Consider the following 21,544-nt stretch of genomic DNA (forward strand, 5'->3'; position numbering starts at 1 on the left):
TATGTATACCACACCACATGCTGTTTTGACACTGACTTCACTGTGTATTTCCAATGAGACATATCTATAATTAATACATGTCATTTTGTGGTTTAGTCATTCACTTTTCCATTTTTCTTTCCTAGCTGGGTCAGACCACCCTCCTCCTGTCATTAGACAGGGTCCGGTCAATCAGACTGTTTCTGTAGACAGCACAGTAACCCTGGGTTGCCAAAGTGTTGGCACTCCAACACCTGCCGTTCACTGGAAGAAAGATGGTGTGGTGGTGTCTCCTGTGGACTCCCGTATGTCGCTAACAGAAACAGGATTGCTGAAGATTCACTATGCTAAGGTAGTAGATAGTAATACAGCACTTACTAAGAACTCACACTGAGCCAAGGCCACCTGTCAATGTCTGCCTCCTCTGTATCTTCCATCCTTAGCTGGGAGATACAGGTTTCTACACCTGCGTTGCTTCTAATTCCAATGGAGAGGCTTCCCGAACAGCGTACTTGCAAGTTGAAGGTAGGCTATTCAGATATACAGAAAGTCCTGCTAGGTTAACTTTTGCATGATTTTGTTGCTGTCTCACTGGCAGAGTTTGGAGTTGTTGTCCAGTCTGGTCATCCCTCAGACCCTAGCCTGATTCCCAGTGCTCCATCTAAACCTGAGGTGACTGACATCAGCCGTACCTCTGTCACTGTATCATGGAAATCTGGCCCCAGTGGCACTGCACCACCCACCTCTTACCTGATTGAGGCATTCAGGTTAGAGACTTGCAGGGTCAAACGTGTTTTAACGAAGTCATTCTGTTTAACATGGATCAAGCTTGACAAAATATTCCCTGTGTTTGTGTGCTGTCATTTTTGGCCACTCTCTGCAGTTACACATTAGGCAGCAGATGGGTGACCCTGGCAGAGCATGTGAAGGCGCAGACCTTTGTCCTGAGAAACCTGAAGCCTGGAACTGTATACCTCTTTATGGTCAGAGCAGTGAATTCCTATGGCCTGAGTGACCCCAGTCCAATCTCTGACTCCATCAGAACACAGGGTCAGTCTGGATTTTCCATTAGTTTTTAAGCTTTTAAATGCCAGCTTAGCCACAAACACACTGAAATTTTATGCTTCTGTCCTTCCTTTGGTACACACAGACAGCACTGCCACTATGCAGGGAGTGGATCATCGTCACATCCAGACAGAACTGGCAGATGTTGTTATCCACCTGCGCACGCCAACTGTCCTTTCGTCTTCCGCTGTCAGAGTGCAGTGGACGGTAAGCGAAGCGACTGGGTTGAAGTTAATGTAACTACAGCAAAAAATAATTGCCTTGTTTGTTTTTTTTAAACATGTGGACAGATTTAACAAATGATATGAAAACCAAGGGGTCAGGATGTTAAAATAAAGATTATTGATGCTGGCAAACCTTTTAATTTAGGGATTCTTGACTGAGAATCTAGACTGCCCAGTTTCCCAGCATTTATTAGCAGAGAATAAAGCACAGTACGGAGATGCAAATTTATTGGTCTGCTACATTGCCAATTTGTTCCAAGCACATAAGAATGTCTGATGCATTTTTCTGTGTGGATGCCTCCACAAAAATCTTTAAAAGTATCCCATTTTGTAATACTGTGGTTCAAATGGAAAGTGCTGAGTCCTATGCTGGCTTAATTTTAACCAGAACCTTACTGAATGGAAACCATAAATGACTTCATGCTGAGATTTACAGTGAGAATCCACAGATGATAAAAAGATAAAATGCATCACCCTAAAGGAACATTGAATTAACTGAGTTTTAACAGATCTGTTAAAACTAGATGTTTAACTCACATACAAATATTATTGTGAGCCTTTGAATTGAATTTGTTTAGTTTCCGGTGTTCAAAAAGAGTCTCATTGTCATGTGGTCTGATATCTTAACGTGTTTTTATCTCTGTTAGGTCGAACAGCAGTCCCCGTACATCCAGGGTTACAAGGTTCTCTACAGGGCGTCTGCTGAGCATGGCCAACCAGACGGGCAGTGGATTGTCCAGGAGTTACGTGCCCCACTTGAGAACGGGGTGGTGATCAGTCAGCTGAAGAAGGGATCCATCTACGAGTTCAAAGTGCGTCCCTTCTTTGACGAGTTCCAGGGAACTGACAGTGAGGTGAAGGTGGTCAGGACACTGGAAGAAGGTGAAGTTTTGTCTTAGACTATCTATAAATACCAAAGAGATAGTGATTTTAAATATCATCATACATGATCATCATACAATATCAGCGACTCTGTTAATGTCTCCGTTATTAACTGTGTGCTTCTTTGTCTTAGCCCCAAGTAGAGCACCCCAGGGAGTGACAGTCACAAAGACTGAGGCCAATGGCACTGCCATTCTCGTTTCCTGGAAACCTCCTCCAAATGCAGAAGAGGCTGGACTCATTCAGGAATACAAGGTTATTAAAAAAAAAGACAGCTATCACTCACTCACTCCTGTACTTGTCCTTCTGCGTCTTGTATTGCAACTAAAATGCAAATTGTATCTCTGTAAGACTTAAGGTGCTCAGTGTGTCCCTCGGGCAATCACTGCCCTCTCATCTTCATCTCACCTTCTTCTCGACAGATCTGGTGCCTGGGTAATGAGAGTCGCTACCATGTAAACCAGTCAGTGGATGGCTCCACCTTCTCCGTGCTCATTTCCAGTCTGGCACCGGGGATTCGCTACAGTGTGGTGGTTGCAGCTAGCAATGGTGCTGGACCTGGAGTACAGAGTGACGTTGCTTTCTTTCAGTTAGGTAAATGTTCTGCCAAAATGCAGTGTTAAAATTAGAAAGCCACACGTCTGAGCACAGCAACAGAATGTTTTAGAGAAAACCTCCAAATGCAGTTGATCAGAGCCTCCTTTGTGTGTTCAGTGAAAAATCTGAATGGAGCATAATGCTGTTCTTAATCTATTCATGGTTAGATTCACATTTTTTTATGTTTGTTTAAGCAATGCCTTTCTCTCTTTGGGCCCTTTAACTTTTTTTTTTTTTAACATACTAAAGGGTCCAGTTATACTTTCTGCATTTTCTGTACATATGCATGTGTGGCAATATATGTTTGAACCTTCTCCTTTTGTTTTTACTGCTCAGACTCTGCAGGCCAGATGATGGATATCAGCGAGGAAAGAGACACATTGTCCCAGATCTCAGATGTGGTGAAGCAGCCCGCATTTATCGCTGGCATTGGCGCCACCTGCTGGTTGGTTCTCATGATTTTCAGCGTGTGGCTGTACCGTCACCGCAAGAAAAGAAGCGGCCTCAGCAGCACATACACTGGCATCCGCAAGGGTGTGTGCCTTTTCCCTATGTCCTTACTGTACAGTAGTAGATGTAAATATCAATTTCACATCTATATGGGCCAAATGTGCCTACATTTGAAGACTTTTAGGACTGTAGAAGGGATCAAGCCATGACATGTTACCACCACACTGATCATCAATTGTCCTTTCAGTGATATTAAGGAATATTTTCTGTGGCTGATAAGCAGATCACATCAAACGGTCAGACACAAAGACTTCAGAAACAAATTTGCATTTGCAGACATTCAAAGGCTGACCTTTAATTGCTTATTTGTAGAGTGCCATTTCCTCAACATAGCACAGTTCTTGGAGCCACTGGCCTGTCAAACTGCCATTAGCATGTGTGCTACAATATTGCTGATATTTCTTCCCTGTCTCCTGGGTCGCCTGTCACCCTTATTAACCTTCTTCTGGGCACTTGTGTCAGAGGCAGCACTAACACAGGTGGCATGTGGTTATTAAAATACTTGTACACCTTAAACTTTTACATGAGGAGATGCCCATCACACAGCAGAGGTTGCATACAAAGGTCTGCAATGTTATAATGTACTATGGTAGTATCTAACAATTTAGATACTAAAGTAACTAAGTTACAAAAGAGTAAAACTGATTTCTCTTGTCGTTTGTTCCTTCAGTTCCCTCATTCACCTTTACACCTACAGGTATGTACTATGTGCTTTAGCTGCTAATACATGTTAGATTTTATGTGGCAAATGATTGGATATGTTTATTCATATAACATTTGTTTCATAGAACAATGGAGAGAAACATATGTTGTATGGACACATTGCAACAATGTACTTGTCCCATTGGACCAAGTGCATTGGCTTAGGTTAAGTTCATTTGTTTATAATTTTTAAAATATGGAATCTCTCAAACAAGATTAATATCTTTTATATGACATTTTACTACTGGAGAAACTGCGAACAAGTGTTACTAAATCCATTGTGAAGTTGTGTTGTGCTGAGATGTGTAAAGGAACAGACAATTATTTGTGGTGTCTTCATGCAAATTAAACTAGACAGTTTAACAGACGCAGAAACCAGACACAAACTATACACCCCATGGATAGAAGCATGTAGACTTTTTGCTTTAATTTTTCTTTTTCTTTTTTTGCTTAGACTTCTTTCATGTTTTTTTTCTGCCTTTAGCGCTTCATCTTTTTGACAGCTCATCAAGGCTGAATGTTTTCCTCTTTCTCTTTGCAGTTGCATATCAAAGAGGAGAATCAGTATGCAGTGCTGGCAGGTGAGGTATTTTTGTCCCTTTGTGTTGAATAAAAAATAATAAAAGAAATGCACTTGCACAGTGGAACCACTAGGGGGAGGTGTCTTCTTGCTTTAAATGTGCTGTAAGGCACCCAGTCCATGCTCACTCATTACTCATTTATGAAGGTGGCAGGTTGTGATTGACACCTCTGTGATCCTCCTTGTTGCAGACCTGGCCTTCTCAGCATGGGTGAACCTCTAAACCAGCTGTGGCTGCCAGACAGTTGGCCAAATGCATGTGCCAATCATAAGGACTGTAGCATCAACTGCTGCAATAATGGCAATGGCACTAGTGACAGTAACATGACAACATACAGCCGACCAGGTGAGTGCAGTCTCACAAACTCAGACTTAATTTAGCTCTGTTACAAGCTTACATACATATTGCTCAAGTAATAAAAATCATACACCTTGTAGCTGTGCTAAAATTTGTGTTCTTGCATGCTCATGTGCTGCTTTGTTTCACGTACTCAGCCGACTGCATAGCCAACTATGGAAACCACCCAGAAAACAAACAGGAGGGACAGCTTGGGTCTGAGACAGCCATATACACTGATGTGAATCTCTCCAACAAACTCAATGAGATTAAAACATTCAACAGCTCCAACTTGTGCTATGCAAGTCCAGGAGGGGATTCAGCAGCCACATATGAGCCTATTCCATATGCCACCACACAGCTCATTCAGGCCAGCATTAAGAATAAGGCAGCCTCTGGCGGCTCAATAGCAGAGCCTCTGGATATACCCTGCTGGAAACAGCCCCCCAATTTGCCTCCAATACCAAAGGAGATGGCAGCACAGATGCAATACAACTTGACTGAACAAAAAAGTAATGGTAGGGAAGACCACCTTGATATGTTTTACACTATTTTTATATAAAAAATAGAAATACAGGTACATTTTTCCTGCTGCTTTGTCTTCAGATCATTTGCAAGGAGGAGAAGGAATGATTCATCCTAAAGCTATCCCCTACAACCAGACCCGAGATCACAGCACAGGTGGCTCACACCACAGTTCAGACAGAGGCAGCAACAGCACCTCAGGTGAAGCCAACAACTAGTCTGTACTGTTTAATATTAATGAGGCAAACCGCAGGACTTTGTTTATCTTGATGTTTATTTTTCATTTCTCAGGGAGTCAAAATCAAAAGAAGGGAATACGGGTCCCAAAGATCCCAAAACATAATGCAGTAAGCTGGGGAGAAGCCCTATCTCCTCCTCATGCTAATGCCTGGGACTGTGATGAATATAGCCTTCCCATGGAAAGAAGGTAGGAGGAAAAGATACTTGTATTTCTACACAGCACATGCAGATTAGCATATCCCCTTCAGTTGCCAAAAGCAATATGGAAGCAATTAGAAGTTTACATAGGCTCATCATGGGCATGGATGCGATGGTAATTTTGGGATTCTAACAACATCTTTCTTTTAACTGTTCTTTTTCCAAGATGGAAAGGTTGTACATCGTACATCTTTAACGATTAAAGAAAACAAGAATTAGCTTTACAAATTTTAATTCATTTTGGGTTTTTCTGTAATCCACAAAAGGATAATAGTATATTTACAGGGTCAGATACAGTATATACATACATCCAAATTAATATTTGGTTAAATGTCCCTTAGCAATTTGCCCTCAGCCAGATGCTTTTGATAGCCACCAACAAGCTTTTTGCATCATTCTAGGTGGATATTTGACCACTCATTTTGACCATTCTCTTTCAAAGAATTGGTAGAGTTCATTTAAATTGATAGGTTTCCTGATCAGGCCCAGCTTTTAAGCATAGTCGAGGTTGGGGCGTTGGGAAAACCATTCCAGAAGCTTAATTATAACCTACTTTATCCACTCCAAAACCAGTTTTAAAGTGTATTTGGGATCATTGTCGTGTTGGAACACCCAACTTTGCCCAAGTTCAAGTCATCTATCTGTTGAGTTGAGGTAAAGCTGAAAAATATAGAGGTAGTCCTCTTTCGTCACTATTCCATTCACTTTGTGCAATGTACCACTACCACTGGATTCAAAACAGCCCTTGAGCATGACGTCACCAACACCATGCTGTGCAGTTAGTACAGTGGTCGTAGGTTTGAAAGCCTCACCTTTATTTCTCCAAACATAACTCTTGTCATTGTGGCCAATTAACTCAATCTATATCTCATCTGACTATAAAATATTTCTCCACAAGGTATATGGCTTTTCCAAGTGCACAACTATAAAGTTCAGCCAAGCTTAAATGTGCTGATTTTGGAGTAGGTGGTTTTTTCTCAGACCATCTAAAAGTTGTGGACAGTGATGCTGGTGTTACAGTAGTTTTCTGTTCATAGCAAGCTTGAGCCTTGGTGGTTCCTGTATTCTTCTTAACATCCTAACTTATTTACTCACATCTAAGTGTGACAGTTTGAACCTTCTTCCAGACCCTTGGCAAAGTGGTGACGTATTGAATAACTTGTACTTACATAGAATTGTTTAAACTGATAATCTGGAAATCTGCAGTTTATTAGAAATGGTTCCAAGGTACCTGTCCAACTTGAACTCAACAGTTCTCTCCTTCTTAGATCTTCACTAAGGTCCTTTGACTTTCCTATTGTTCTGAATATTGGTCAATCCAATGAGTGCTGTCAGACAAATTGTTTATAATACGGCAAAGAGAAACTACGGGTTGAAGTCAATCATGATCACTAACAAAAAGTTAGTAGGCCTGGGCTAGTTAAAAGACATTCTAAAACCTTTAGCACAGTTTAATAAATGCGTAAATGTATACATTTCAAAATTGTGTCCCTTGTGGATAAGGCCCAGTGTGGATTAGATTAGAAAAAATCCAAAATAAATTAAAATTTGTGCAAAAAAATCTTTTTTTTTTTTTTAAACTGTAAAAAAATGTATGTTATACACATAGACATAGAACACCTTAAAGAAATAATTAAAAAGCCCCAGATTACCATGACATTCATGGCTATGATGAGTGGATATAAACGTCTGAGCACAGCCTTACATAAAGTAGTGCATTTCAAGCTGCTAGAAAACATGCACTTCGTTGTGCAAAAATATTATTACTTTTAGTTATTCTTCACTGACCCCCCACCCCCTGGCGCAGGACAAAACACGGTCTCATTATAACAGCCAAACCAATTACAATATTCACATTTATGGCATTGACAGACAGTTAGTTTACTATTAGAGCAGGATTATATAACTGGAATTACATTATGACATGTTTAATGAAAAAAAAGTTGCCATGGATTTTGCAAACCACTGGTTTGCCCAAGGACCTTAAGGCACCAGTTGCTGTTGTGGATAATTTAATCTGTCACAATTGGGCAATTAAATTGTGCTTTTAGTTCACTTCTGTATGTTCTGTATTTTTCTTTGATGGAAAGTGTTGATGATGCACCGAGGGCTTTGCATTAATATCTAATGAATTGTGACTAATATGCCAGGACTTTGGCAAATGGTTGGACTTCTTTAGCCATTTGATTATGTCAGCTATTCTTTTTTATCAGTTTTAATCCAGAAGAGAGAACTGAAGGCTGTCCAACTCCACCAGTTAGAGGGCCAGTCTCATCCTCTACTGAAGTATCTTATAATCACCCACCTATCACACCATCACAGGGAGACCTGACTAATGGCCTACACAATCCAGCAGAACATCTCAGGTAACCCACGACCGAATTCAACGTGCATACATTTATTAAAATAAAACTATTGTCATGACAGAATTTGACAGATTTTTAAATTCGTTTTACAGTCAACACGTCACAAGCAACCCTCGCCCTCTTTCCCCAACACATACCTACAGCTCAATACCGCTCTGCGTGGGTACTGATGGACAGGAAGAGAATGATGAAGATTTGGAGGAGGAAACAGATACAGAGCTCACTGAAAGTCATTACAGCCAAGACCACAACCACGAGAAGCACAAACACCAGTTGCACCACCAGTCCCCACACAAGCAGCTGCTGCATGGACTGGACCAGACCCCGGCCTCCAGCACTGGAGATCTGGACAGATCAGTCACAGGGTCTATGGTTAACAGCTGGGGCTCAGCATCTGAGGACAACATCTCATCAGGCAGGTCCAGTGTGGTCAGCACTTCAGAAGGATCCTTCTTTACAGATGGAGATTTCAACCAGGCAGTAGCCTCATCGCGGGATATTGTTGGCCTGCGCATGTGCAGATACCCAGAGGAGTCAGGTGAGGAAGCATATGGGGAGTTAATACAGTTCAGTCCATAAATATTTAGATTAAGACACACATACTAGCCATACTAACTATCAAAATCCTCAAAGCTCAAGCTGAGGAGAAGTGGCAGCAATCTCTGGCTTATTTAAATGAAAAATAATCTGGTATTTACGTGTGTGTGTGTGTGTGTGTGTGTGTGTGTCAACGTGCAATTCATGCAGTATTTCACTAACTTTTATATGTAGCCCATTATTTTTAAAGGCTCAAAATGAGACAAACTAACATAATTCTATATGAAAGGGTTTATTTTAAGTATTTTGATCTTTTTGGTTTCACTAGCAAAAAAGAAGTCCCAAAAAAATCCAAGCACCACCCTAACCTGGATGACTGACAACCTTAGACCTCATTAAAGAACATTTGAAATAGCCAAACTGTTCAACTTTTGCGGAAAATGTAGAGCTGTATTACTCACAGAAAGAAGCTGGTGGAGGTGTTTTGGCATAACTATTATTATTATTATCATAGAGACAAAAACAAAAGTCAAATTCTCTTCCAATTATAATAATAATGGATTGCATTTATAGAGCGCTTTTCGGGGCCCTCAAAGTGCTTTTACAATTACAATAATAACTGTAAGCTTACCATATGTTATATGTTAATCTGTGCTATCTATGTCCATGGGATGATTTAGGGCGGCGACAGCAGCGACCCAGCAGTCCCATGTCCACAGATAGCAACATGAGTCCTGCAATAACACATAGAAGGCCCAGGCGCCATAAACAGAACCAATCTGCTCCACAGGGTTACCAACCCAAAGACGTCTTCAGTGATGGTAAAGAAAGACCCACGGATAAGTTTTGCTGTTGCATACTGTGTCTCTTAATGATTGCAATATTTAAAATTCTGTGCACTGCTCTTTCCACAGACACTTGTATGCCTCTGGATTTCACCAGTCAGATGTCCCATGGTGACTATAAAGTGAGGGGGGCCACGCTGCCTCGGATGGGCCCTGGGGAGGCCCGGGGTAGACGAGGCAGCACTGGGACTCACAGGGTCAAAGAGGCTACAGTTGAGGAAAGAGAGAGCCAGGAGAATCACAAGATTCCATTAGCAGGAAAAGGGAGCAGCAAAAACCGACAGCACTCTGGTACTATATGGATAATGTTGCTCATTTTGAAACTTAAATTTACACCCAAATTATAATGGAGATTTTTTGCATTTTATTATTTTATGTGATCTTTTTTGTCTCTTATCATTTTAGGCCATTGGATGTGTGATTAATTAATTAATTGACTGACTCTTTAATTGATTGATTTTCTCTTTTTCAAGAATTTGGGGACATTCTTCTGTACAGTCGTCCCTCTTTCCCATCAGGACAAACTCAGACAGTGCCAAATGAGTCTAATTCATCCAAATTTGCATCATCTGGAGACTCAAGGACTAAACAGGGTGGACAGGTGGCACCTTTGGGACAGGTGGAAGAGGTACATGAAAATGTGTAGCTAACACTTTGCGTGTGTGTATGTATATATATATATATGTATATATATATATATATATATATATATATATATATATATATATATATATTCATGTGTATGTGTGTGTAGGAAAAACAAAAAGAGGAATGAGACTAATGCTGTTTTGTTTCCACAGTTCCTGAAAAGCTAAGAAGCAATGTGAGCTCAACAGGAATATCCTATTGTTGCTTCAGAGAAAGGACTACAACCTTTAAAAAAGTGGAAAAGACTCCAAAAATACTGCACAATATAAGTTTTTTTAAAAGTCAGATTTCTCATTAAGTGTTGGAAAAAAAGGAAAAAAGTGCTCTCATCTTTAAGTAACTAGACTTTTATTTGATGCACTGTTTATTGTTTGCTTTCTTTTGCTGACCAGACTCCAGGACACTGACCTGTTGGAGGCTGGCTCTAGTAATATAAATGCACATTTGATGGCGGTTGTGAGTGTCTACAAAAGTATTGTCCACAATGACTGCTTGATGCGGTCCAGTATGATCTTTGTTTGTCAGTTGTCTTGTTACTTTGCTATAATTGATATACAGTCATTACCTGCCATCTTGTAAATTGTTTACTGCCACAGAAGTGCTTCAAATTCAAATTTTATATAACAGTGTTAATGTTTTCTAAGTGATGTATATGTTGTCTTTGTATTATTTGTCCTACTTTGGTTAAAAAAGCACAATCACATAATTTTATTCTAAGTCATTGCTATATGAATTTTCAGTCCTACAGAAAACACGTTTTTTGAGTCTTGCTGATCATTTCATCATGCTGATTGTTGATTGTGATTGTGCATTCAGTTGCGTACATTTCAGCTGTTTTCATTCAGATCTGAACGATCTGTTGTGTGTACTGAGAGAATTGCATGCAGATTCACCTGTAGGAGGTTTTACTTAACACCATGACTGCTTTGTCCTCCCACTGGGATGATGAAAGTTTGTTCACGGACTGGTTTCATTTATTGTTTCTCTTCACTGAATTAATTCTATCTACTCCTCTGTTCCCCTGACCCTGGCCAACTTATGGTGTAGAGCTGGACAACATGCCAGTCTGCCAAAATACAATATGTGACTCGCTTACTGATGTTAATTCATATATTGTAATTTGAAATACCTGGGCTGCTTGAAACCACAGTGACTACAACAGTCAGTGATATCCAACTACAAGCCAACCAAACTGTTATCAGTCCAGAACTAGACTGAAGAAGTCGCTTGAATGAGTGACAAAACATTTCTCCCACTGAAAAAAGTTTTGTCCAGATGAACAGAGCTGAACTTTTTGGGAACTAGGCAGCCAGTTACCTAAAATGTTAAACCGGTCATATGTAGCCAAACAAATGTTGAAAGTCCATTTAAGTAAGGTCAAGTAAAAAAATAACATTTATATTAAAAAAAAAACATATTTAAAAAAAACAAAAACAATCATTTTACTGTTTATATGTTCTAGAGTTTAGTCATATTGTCCAGCTCTATTCTGTAAGTTAAATATGGAACAAATATGTCACTTTAACTACTCTCTTCAAATAAATATTGCTGTTCATTAAGCGACAAGAAATAAGGTAGTAGTTCATTTACTAACACAATACTGACAATATTTATTCCACTTTCCAGTTTTAAGGAGACAATCGTTATCACCTCATGAAGAATATATATGGCTAAATCTGGCCACTGTACACACCATGACATTTACCCACATTTTTTGCATCTTTTTTCAAAAGTTAACAAACTTTGTCCTTGAAATGTATGTTTCTTAATGTGAGATGACAACTCCAATGCTGAAGACAAGGGTAGGATGCAACATGCATACAGACAGTAGCCTTTATTAATGAAATCAAAAGTCCAACCATTAGACAATCTACAAGGTGGAAAAGAATGATGACATTACCCAGTGAAAACAACCAGGGAACAGGACCTTATAAAAGGAAACACAGGACTATACAGACACTGAGAGGGAGCTAATTACACACTGAGACAACGGAATGAGCTGACCGTTGGTAAAAAGAATTCATGACAGGCAAGGACAATGGAGGGAAATGAACAAAGCAAAGCTCAAACTACACACAACAGAATACTATGTCAACATAAAACGGGAAATTAGAAAAAAAAACCATGTAGAACAAACAAAAATACAAGAGAAGACAAGAGGAGAGGATGGAAATAAAACAATGATGTGAACTTGTCCTTTTTTCAGCTTTTGTCTGAAAATACAGAAAACACAAAATCCTGAATGTTTCCCCAGTGCTCAAGAAGTTCAAGTTATATGACATACAGTCCTCTGAAAAAGTATTTGCCCGAATTCCTATTTAGTTTTTTGCATATATTTCACACTTATACATTTCAGATCATCAAACAAATGTTAAAATTAGACAGAGATAACACAAGTAAATAAAAAAATGCAGTTTTTAAAATGACTTAATTTCTTAATGAAAAAAAAAAGAAGGTATCCAAACTTACCTGGCCATGAGAGAAAAAGTAGTTGCTTAAACCTACTAACTGAAAGTCACATTGCAGGGGAGGAACTTTAGTCCACTCTGCTTTGCAAAATTTGAAGAAAGGGAAGTCAGCCACATTGGAGGTTTTTCAAGTATGAAAGTTTATGCTCATTTTATGCTCATGTAATTATGCTCACGAAGGATCGCAATTACATATGAGTCCAACCAACTTTGTTTGGTCATTTTGTTCATGTTTTTAACCGTTCAGAAGTGGACTTGTTGATGTGTTTTGAGTCATTCTCCTGCTCTAAAACCCAAATAGAGTTTCAGAGCACAAAACTGATTGTTGGACATTCTTCTTCAGGATTTTCTGGTAGACAGCAAAATTCATGGTTCAATCAATTATGGCAAGTTGTCCAGGCCCTGAAGCAGCAAAGCAGCCATGGGCCATCACACCACCAGCAGCATGTGTGACTGTTCCTTTTATGAAATGCTGTGTTAGTTTAAAAAAAAGTTTACTGGAAGAGAGATCTTCCAAAAAGTTCAACCTCTGTCTCATCAGTCCACAGATGTTTGCGCAAAAGTCTTTGGGATCACGGGACTTTGTTTCTTTTTGGTCAGCATTGATATCTGGAACTCTCTTCCTATGGGTGCATTTTTCCAGTCTCTTTTTTATTGTGGAGTCAAAAATTCTTACCTTAACTGAAGCAAGTGAGACCTGGGGTTCTTTAGAAGTTGTTGTGGGTTCTTTCTGGCCTCCTGGATGAGTAGGTGATGGCCTCTTGAAGTCATTTTGGTAATCTAGTCATTCCTGAAAAGTTCCATGTTTTTGCCATCACTGTGATTTTCTTCCAAAGCCTTAGAAATAAATTTTTTTACTCTTTCTAAGCTGATAGATATAAAAAGCATTGTTCCTTACCTGTTTGTTGAGTTCCTTTAGATTGTGGCATGATGTGCTACTTTTTGAAACCTATTAGCCTGCTTCACTTTGTCAGACACAGCTAAAGAAACTGAAAAGAAACTCCACTTTCTAAAGAAAATGCCTAATCACAATTAGTTCATGATATCTGCGACATTAGCTATTATGAACATGTCGTCAAATGTACTTTAGGTCATATTTTTGTATTTGGTAGGTAGGTTGTTAATTCGTTTTTTGGTTTTTGATTTACAGATATTACTCAGTTTATTCAGTTTATGTTGCGCACCATCCTGGTTTGTGATTGTAAGGTGAGGTAGATTAGGAAACACAAGAAGAGAAAATGAGATTGTGTGATGGGATATGCATTTTAATTAACATCATATAAACCTTAAGCAACAGAGGAGTAAAACCATGTGAAATAATTTTAAAAAATTGCTATTTCATATGTCAACTCTCCCTGGACTGACACAGTAAGTGGTATGTCACCCACAAATAATTACTGTGATTAATTCCACTATAGTGATGATCAGTGTTTGGGAGTAACGGAATACATGTACCGCCGTTACAAAATATGAGTAACTGTATTCTGTTACCGTTTTAAAAGGTGGTATTTAGAATACAGTTACTTTGATGAAATGAACGGATTACAGGGCTGTATTTCCCTGTTTCAAATGCTAGGCTATGCCCTCTCTATTTTTAGTTTCCACGCCGGTGGAAACCCAAACAAAACACGCATTAAGAGGCTCTGATGTCTGTGTCTCAATTTCGCGGCCCATGTCACCTCTACTTGCGGCCTGCAGAATGACGTGAAGAAATATTTTTAAAAATTATTCACAAAAATTATTTCATATGAAGGCAATAGGCAGAGTGTTACAGGCATAGCCCTAAAGAATGTAGCCTCATGGGCAGTGTAGTCTGTGCTGCAGGGAGAATGGCCTGCCATACCCGTTATGTGTCTGTGAGCCAGGGAGGGAGAAAAAGAGTAGAAAAGTACAAGTTGGCACCAACCAGAAACGGGAAATGGAAGCATGTAAATATAATAATAACCACTGCAGCCAAAAAGAGTGACTGACGAGCCCAGTTGTAAGTAAGCTATTAAGACTCGACTGTACACTGTGTTCGTGTTTTCCTCCGGAGCAATAAGTTCCGTTGGAGCAGCCTTTCAACACCTCTCTCTGTCTCTCGCAAAGTTGACCCAGACAACAAAGTAAAGCTAGTTTTCAGCTACGAGCCCAACATGGAACCCAACGTATTAGCCAGAGGTCCCTTTACGCTTTTACGGTTCGGAGCCCCGAACCTGTTTTACAGGTACGGAATAGTTTTCTATACAAGATCGCTGCAAAAAGTGCAGCCTTACCTAATGTCAACCTACTGTTACTCATTTTATATTAAGATTTCAAATCTAGTTGGTATTGGTATGGCAAATAACCTTCAGTAAAAGTAATAAATCACACAGCAATAGTACATTCATGTAGTTGTAAACGGCATGATAATATATTAAGTAATCCAAAGTATTCAGAATACGTCACTCTCATTGAGTAACATAACGGCTACATTACAAAATACATTTTGGGGCATGTATTCTGTAATCTGTAGAGGAATACATTTGAAAAGTAACCTTCCCAACACTGGTGATGATGAGAAATTTATAAACATAGCAGAATAATGACCTTTTCATGTGTGCTGGACAAGCACATGATTATCCTCCAGAGTACATACTGCTTTAAGCCCTTTGCAATGATCACCTGAGATTCTGTAGCTGCCCTTTTGCTTTGCTGAAATGACATTCAGGAGTTTCATGACTGAGCCACAGCAATACTCAAAGCAACCTTTAAACTGTGTAAGAAATTTATTTATGTCATTTTGTTTTAGACTAAGCTATTGAACTTCTGCCCAGATATTTCAATATGACACCTCACCTTAGAGTTTGATTATCCATGTAAGTACCAAAAATTGTGCAAGCGTCTTCAACACCACTCACTTCACCAGAACTTGCAAGCTAAGAATGATCATTTTTCTCATCCTACATTGAAAATCGAACATTAGTCAACTGTTTAACAAATGTTTTAGAGGGATTTCAGGTCTTCAAATATATAGAAGGAAATTGGACTATCTATCTATCTATCTATCTATCTATCTATCTATCTATCTATCTATCTATCTGCTAAAAGTCAGACAAAGGTTCAGTACATTCAGTCTTGTATGATGAAGCAGTACCTAAATTACATGATCTGTATACTAGTAGTATAGACATTTTCCATAGAATTATGTCTTCATTACTTAGGAATGCTGAATCTATGCTGACTTATTCATAGTGCTACTTCTTGTAGCGACATCAGATGCTAAAATATTTATCTAACATCTAAAACACAAGATGGTGCCAGAGCTTCTCTAACGTCAGTTTTCATTCCATATATTCAGACTTCCATTTAATATATTCGGATTTTCATTCAATATATTCGAAGTTCATTAATTTCTTGATTTTTGACACACGGTCAACCGATTGCCAAGAGGAGACTAGGAGCCAACATAATCTTAATAATTAAAGCCTTTTTCATTAATTAAACCTTCATCTCTTGCAGTCCATTGCTCCACTCAACCTAGAAACAATTAATCTCTCTGTTTGGCTGTTTACCAACTCTTGCAATTTGGTGTTCAGAATGTACACAGAATGCCAAGGGTAGGGGGATGAATGGATGTTCTCTTGACCTTGTAAATAGGGCTGCACATTGCACTGAAGTCCCTGCTTCATCCTGCTCTTGCTTTAACACAACACAGCTGAAACATTTTGTGCAAAAAACGCAATGTAAAGACCTTGGTGGGTTTCAATCTACAGTCACCATCATCCAAGTTTTATTTTACAAGTGCCCTGAAAAGTTATCTATCATTCAGTTAGAGGACTTGTTGGACAACACCCTTGACTCAAATTACATAATCTCTGTCATGATAACATGAACCATTTACTTGTGGCTACAATTTACAGCACTCTACACATTCATTTGCTACATTACAAAAGAAAAAGACTCAAAATTTGCAAGAAATCCATACTGACACATTGTGGAGTTAGTAATACATATTAGCTCAAAATGTGCCTCTACAAAATGTACCTCAGTTTGCATTACCATCTGCTCCTTAATACAAGCTGAACTCTACTGACCCCATTAGACTTCTTTTAGTTAAGTGGCACAAATAGCCATTCAGCTGAGTAGCATTCTGGTAAACCTTTATGCATTGCAATATGCCATAAACAAAGTTATAGACATTCATTTTGCACAGGACACGATAAGAAGCGGGCAACTAAATGCATGGAAGAATAACAGAACATATTCCGTTTTCTGAGAAGAGAAAAACATGTTTGAAAACAGTCCAAATATTGTGCTTTTACTTTTCAAGGTTTAATGAACTACTTCATGTGTAAATAAAACCTTCCTTCAATAAAACCATGAGATGATATTATGTGTCCAATATGTACATAAAGGTTGGCTTCATTTACAGTTGGATTTCTTGAAAAGCTTGAGCGATATGACAGGTAAAACTAGTCAGAAGGTAATGTCCATCCCAATTCTCCAATAGCGTTTAAAAAAAATATGAACTAAACTTAGTCATAGATAGTATTAAACACAGTCAGAAAAGCCAGTGGAGTACCGCATTCTATCCAAAAGACACCTGATAGCAATTGTGTGTAGTTGCAAAAAGACAGGTTTATGGGAAAATGTATTTCATACATTATCTTTGTAAACACTTTCCTGGTGAATTTATGGTACCACTCAATTGTTTTATCTGTTTTGTAAGTGATTATCTTTGGTATGAAACAGCCCTCTTATTGGCTAATTGGTTGTCGGTCACAAATCATTAGCCCTTCCTTATCACATGTTTGGTTTTACAACCAGCGTGGTTTTGCTCATCTAGAGGCTTCAGAAACAAATGGGTGACATCACTGCAGTTACATCCACTTTTTAAACTGTCTGTGTTAGTAATATATTTATGAAAAAGCACAGCTTCACCTCTAAGGTGATGATTATATAACCATTTCTAAACAAGCAGGCCCTATTTAAATGAACACACTTACATAATTTTATCAAGTCATTCATGCAATAAAGAACCTTTCCATTAATAATTTCAGTACTTTGATTGTAACTACATTGAATTCAGGACAAGATTAAGTTCTCCGAGTAATTCTGCTTCCTTCTCTAAAAATTATTTCTTAGCACCATGAATGACTGCTTTCATTTTTTCCCCCCAAGGACAACTGTCTACAGTGGGTTATTCAAGTGTTTGCCTTGGTTTCTAAGATACTGGATGTGCATGCGTGTGTGCCTGTGCATGTATGTGTGTGAGCTGCCAAGTTTCATTTTCAATTTTGCTCTGTTTATCCAGCAGATTCTCTGCAATCTGTTGACAAAGAGGCAGCCATGACAGCTAGGGCAAATGTGGCAAAATTGCACAGAGGCTGACAGAAAAAAAATGAAACTGATGGCTGTCAACTCTGAACAACTCTTTATAAGAGGACAGATCTATAGAGGCAGTATGGCTGAGTGCTGTGCTGCAAATAAAAATGTCGCTTCTGAACTAACAGTTGAACCGCAACTGTATCTCAGTTAGATGATCAGTTTTCTCCTCTTATCAACTTCAAAGGTTGAATTTTAATTTGTTGTGTTGTCATTGGTGGTTGGCCTCTCAAACACGTACGTGCGGTCATTCAGGCAACAGGATTTTCAGTATAATGGAGTTTATTGAGGATGTGCAGAAAACACTGTTGTGGGAAAGAAGCCCTGAGGTGATGAATACATCGATTAGCTTCGCGGCGGTGAAATAAACAGGTGGTGTCAGAGATAGGCAGCTTTTCTCAGCTCTGAGAAGCAGTGTTTTCCATTGCCGCTGACATTCTTGGTGACAAGGAGGGTGCCAAGGTTGAGGACTAAGGGCTGTAGAACACAGGTGTTAAATGAGAAGTTATGAGTGGGGAGAGGGGCAAGTAACAGACTGCAAATTTATGATTTTAAATTTATTACAGTTGTGTTTGAGGAAGATTACTTTCTCTTAAAGCAGGCAGTTGGTAAGGAATTAGGAGGCGACAGAGATAATGAATCTGCTGGTGAGGCGGAGCTCACTGCAGCAGTGGATAATTCAGATTTGTTTATGGAGCTATATCACTGTCTGTCACTATAAAATTTCACTGTGCGCAAGGGGAAGACGCGTCGCTCCGTGCCAAGACATAACTTACTGTGGCAGATGAGAAGCCAGGGGTAAGATGTCGAAAAGCTGCACTCTAAGCAAACACGGTGATACCAGAGCTTCATTGTGACATCACAGTTAGCATCAGGGCAAAATTTTTAAAACTGGCAATTAGTTAAGAAGATTATAAAGTGATATTTTCTGACAAAGTGAAAGTTTCTTGCAGAGTTTGTAGAAAGTCATTTGCTAACATTTATATTTTAAGAGCAAATGGATAATATAGTGGCAATTTATCAGTTTGATACAAACAAATAATTTCAACCGACATCATTATTAGCCATTAATCTTTTTGAGGGGGGGTCTTAATTCATGGTAATGATTGGTACATGATGTTGTTTGAAAAAAAAAAACATCTGTATGATAATCTGTTTCTATTTTGTTCTAAAAAAGTTTAATTGCACTAACCCAAAATACATTAATATGGGGAAAAAAAATCTACATGCACCATATGAGTACATACTTTCCATTACATTTATGTATGCTCTTTATCATCATGTTTGCCTTCCAGGTTGTAAATCGCCAGTGTATGCATATCTTAAACTTCAAGGTGAACATAGCTAAACACCCTTTAGCACATACATGTGAAAGTAAAACAGCCTTCTTATGTCAGGCTTGCCCTGGCTCAAAGGAACTCCCATGAGAACGGCAGAACACAATAAAGCCAAGGCTCTTAAAAAAGCTATTTTGGCAATAGTACAGAGACAAGCTAACAAGAGAAGCTAAAATACAGATTTTACTCTCTTGGGGTCCTCCAGTAACTAGAGATGGATTTTGTTGCCAAGAATAAACAGCAGAACTTATCTTGGCTGCCACTTGTACACTGCGAGTCAGATCAAGTAGGCATGGACAAAGATACATATCAATATTGGCATCCATTTGGATTTACTTAGATACCTTGTATCACAGACTGCCAGGAGAGGCTTCACTGCTTCATGTCGGTGGCACAATGTGAAGTGGTAACATGAAGGATGAACCATTAGGGTGAACAAGATGAAAATAAATTGGCCACTGAGGGAGCTGAAGGCCATTGGCCTTTAGCTTACCCTCAGGGTAGCGGAGCCACAGAGCAGGACTTGGGGTCTCAGGTGGGGTGCATGTAAACCACCACACTGTTTGAATATTGCAATTAGCCAAATGTCATGAGTCACAATTCAGCCTTTCGAGGCAAGGTTACACATACTCAGACTGAAAAGGTTGTCCACCACGTTGGGAAAATTTCATGAAATGACACTGCTCATGGTGAACTGCGATCTAAAAAAAAAAGTGAGCGAATAGTTCTGTTTTTTCTCCTTTGAAAGTGAAAATAAACAAAAATTGCACAGCTGTTCATGTGCTATCTGAACAGCTACTGTGTAATTAGTGTAAGGTTGAGCTGTCATGTACACTATTTCTAAACCAAAAATGCATTATAATGAATGCAGCTCACTCTGATACCAGCTTATATTGGACTTTATAATGTTCTTTGCATTTCAATTTATACAGTGGCTCTTTACAAGCTCTTTAATTACTCTATCCACATTTCCTCTGAAAATGGATTTTTCTGACATTTCATGTGTCTAAAATTGTCTCTGCTCTGGGGTGAAAGCGCCACAGATATGAATATCCTGTACTGAAATGTGTTAATTTCGCTTTACATGTTGACATTAGCTTAAATAAAAATGTCTACTAACAGGAACTGTGTGAGGCTGACTTTGTCAGTGTAAATAGCAGACTGTTAATATTTCTCTTTTGCTGTTTAAAGTGACAAACCAAGCTGAAATTACTAACAACCTACAACCTGGCTAGTTCAATTCAATTCAATTTTATTTGTATAGCGCCAAATCACAACAAAAGTCGCCTCAAGGCGCTTCATAGTTTGTGGTAGCACAGATCCCCTCCAAAAGCTGGAAGAGCTATAACATCTCAAGCCTTACGATTTATTATAAATACAAAACGTTATAAAACATATACTCTACACATCCTTAAAAGATAAAACTTATTCAACAGTGTGGCCAAGCCTGCAAACCACCAACGATTCCTCTGAACACTTAACTTTTTACCCAGTAGATTACTTCCAAATGGATTTTCTATTAAGAAATGAAATATAGCTTCTATAATCAGTTCAGTGTTGTTTTCTCATAATAGTGTTATTACTACACTAGAGTTCAAATAATATGCAGAGTGGATTATTTCATTTTTTGTAATCAAATTGTTTTAGCTGTTTTGTTGTCATTATTACTACTTGTACCACAGTAAAACAGGGACTTCATTATGAGTAGTTTTCATTTGTTCGCAGCAATATCTGAAGAAGTGCAGCAGTTTCAGGCCAAATCGGTCCCCTGAGGGCTGAGAATGTATCTCAGCAATAAATTTGTTACAGTAAACTGAATTTTTATTGAACCAAAAGCCATAATGACCCACAAAGTCAGCAACATCACCGCTAGACCGATATATTAATGTATAGCTTTTATCAGACTGAGGTGTAGGTATTGAAATGCAGGGACCTTGTAATTGGGCTCTGTGGGCTAGGTTGTGAGTCTGCTCCTGTATTAAAGTCACATGTAGTACAAATTGGGTAAATTAGGAGGAGTCACATTTGGTGATGGGATTGTGTCTGTGTGCTGGGTTGTCCTTGTGATGGGATGATAGGTAGCTAAATTGAGTGAAAGTGTGACAAAATTGTCAACATGATGCTAATTTATCTGTCCTTGTGGCGCTTCTGGAAACCT

The 21,544-nt window shown here is 38.9% G+C and overlaps 1 protein-coding gene across 2 annotated transcripts in view; it reads left to right on the forward strand.

Annotated features, from left to right (window-relative positions):
• Nucleotides 1-16,957, forward strand: part of LOC146660334 (roundabout homolog 1-like) — a 91,376-nt gene extending 74,419 nt beyond the window's left edge. For both annotated transcript variants that reach the window (XM_085420149.1, XM_085420150.1), the window contains exons 9-29: nucleotides 126-331; nucleotides 423-504; nucleotides 578-746; nucleotides 863-1,029; nucleotides 1,130-1,251; nucleotides 1,916-2,150; nucleotides 2,284-2,405; nucleotides 2,573-2,744; nucleotides 3,084-3,281; nucleotides 3,928-3,954; nucleotides 4,501-4,540; nucleotides 4,731-4,885; nucleotides 5,035-5,394; nucleotides 5,483-5,602; nucleotides 5,693-5,828; nucleotides 8,053-8,205; nucleotides 8,298-8,743; nucleotides 9,423-9,563; nucleotides 9,657-9,878; nucleotides 10,061-10,215; nucleotides 10,388-16,957. In XM_085420149.1, coding sequence (XP_085276275.1) covers nucleotides 126-331; nucleotides 423-504; nucleotides 578-746; nucleotides 863-1,029; nucleotides 1,130-1,251; nucleotides 1,916-2,150; nucleotides 2,284-2,405; nucleotides 2,573-2,744; nucleotides 3,084-3,281; nucleotides 3,928-3,954; nucleotides 4,501-4,540; nucleotides 4,731-4,885; nucleotides 5,035-5,394; nucleotides 5,483-5,602; nucleotides 5,693-5,828; nucleotides 8,053-8,205; nucleotides 8,298-8,743; nucleotides 9,423-9,563; nucleotides 9,657-9,878; nucleotides 10,061-10,215; nucleotides 10,388-10,402 — 3,443 coding nt within the window. In that variant the 3' untranslated portion in view covers nucleotides 10,403-16,957. The remainder of the gene's footprint in view (nucleotides 1-125; nucleotides 332-422; nucleotides 505-577; nucleotides 747-862; nucleotides 1,030-1,129; nucleotides 1,252-1,915; nucleotides 2,151-2,283; nucleotides 2,406-2,572; nucleotides 2,745-3,083; nucleotides 3,282-3,927; nucleotides 3,955-4,500; nucleotides 4,541-4,730; nucleotides 4,886-5,034; nucleotides 5,395-5,482; nucleotides 5,603-5,692; nucleotides 5,829-8,052; nucleotides 8,206-8,297; nucleotides 8,744-9,422; nucleotides 9,564-9,656; nucleotides 9,879-10,060; nucleotides 10,216-10,387) is intronic.
• The last annotated feature ends 4,587 nt before the right edge of the window (nucleotides 16,958-21,544 follow it).

The sequence above is a fragment of the Rhamphochromis longiceps genome, linkage group LG10 (assembly GCF_057381845.1).
Source record: "Rhamphochromis longiceps isolate RC_006_pf linkage group LG10, R_longiceps_female_GT1.1, whole genome shotgun sequence".
NCBI lineage: Eukaryota > Metazoa > Chordata > Actinopteri > Cichliformes > Cichlidae > Rhamphochromis > Rhamphochromis longiceps.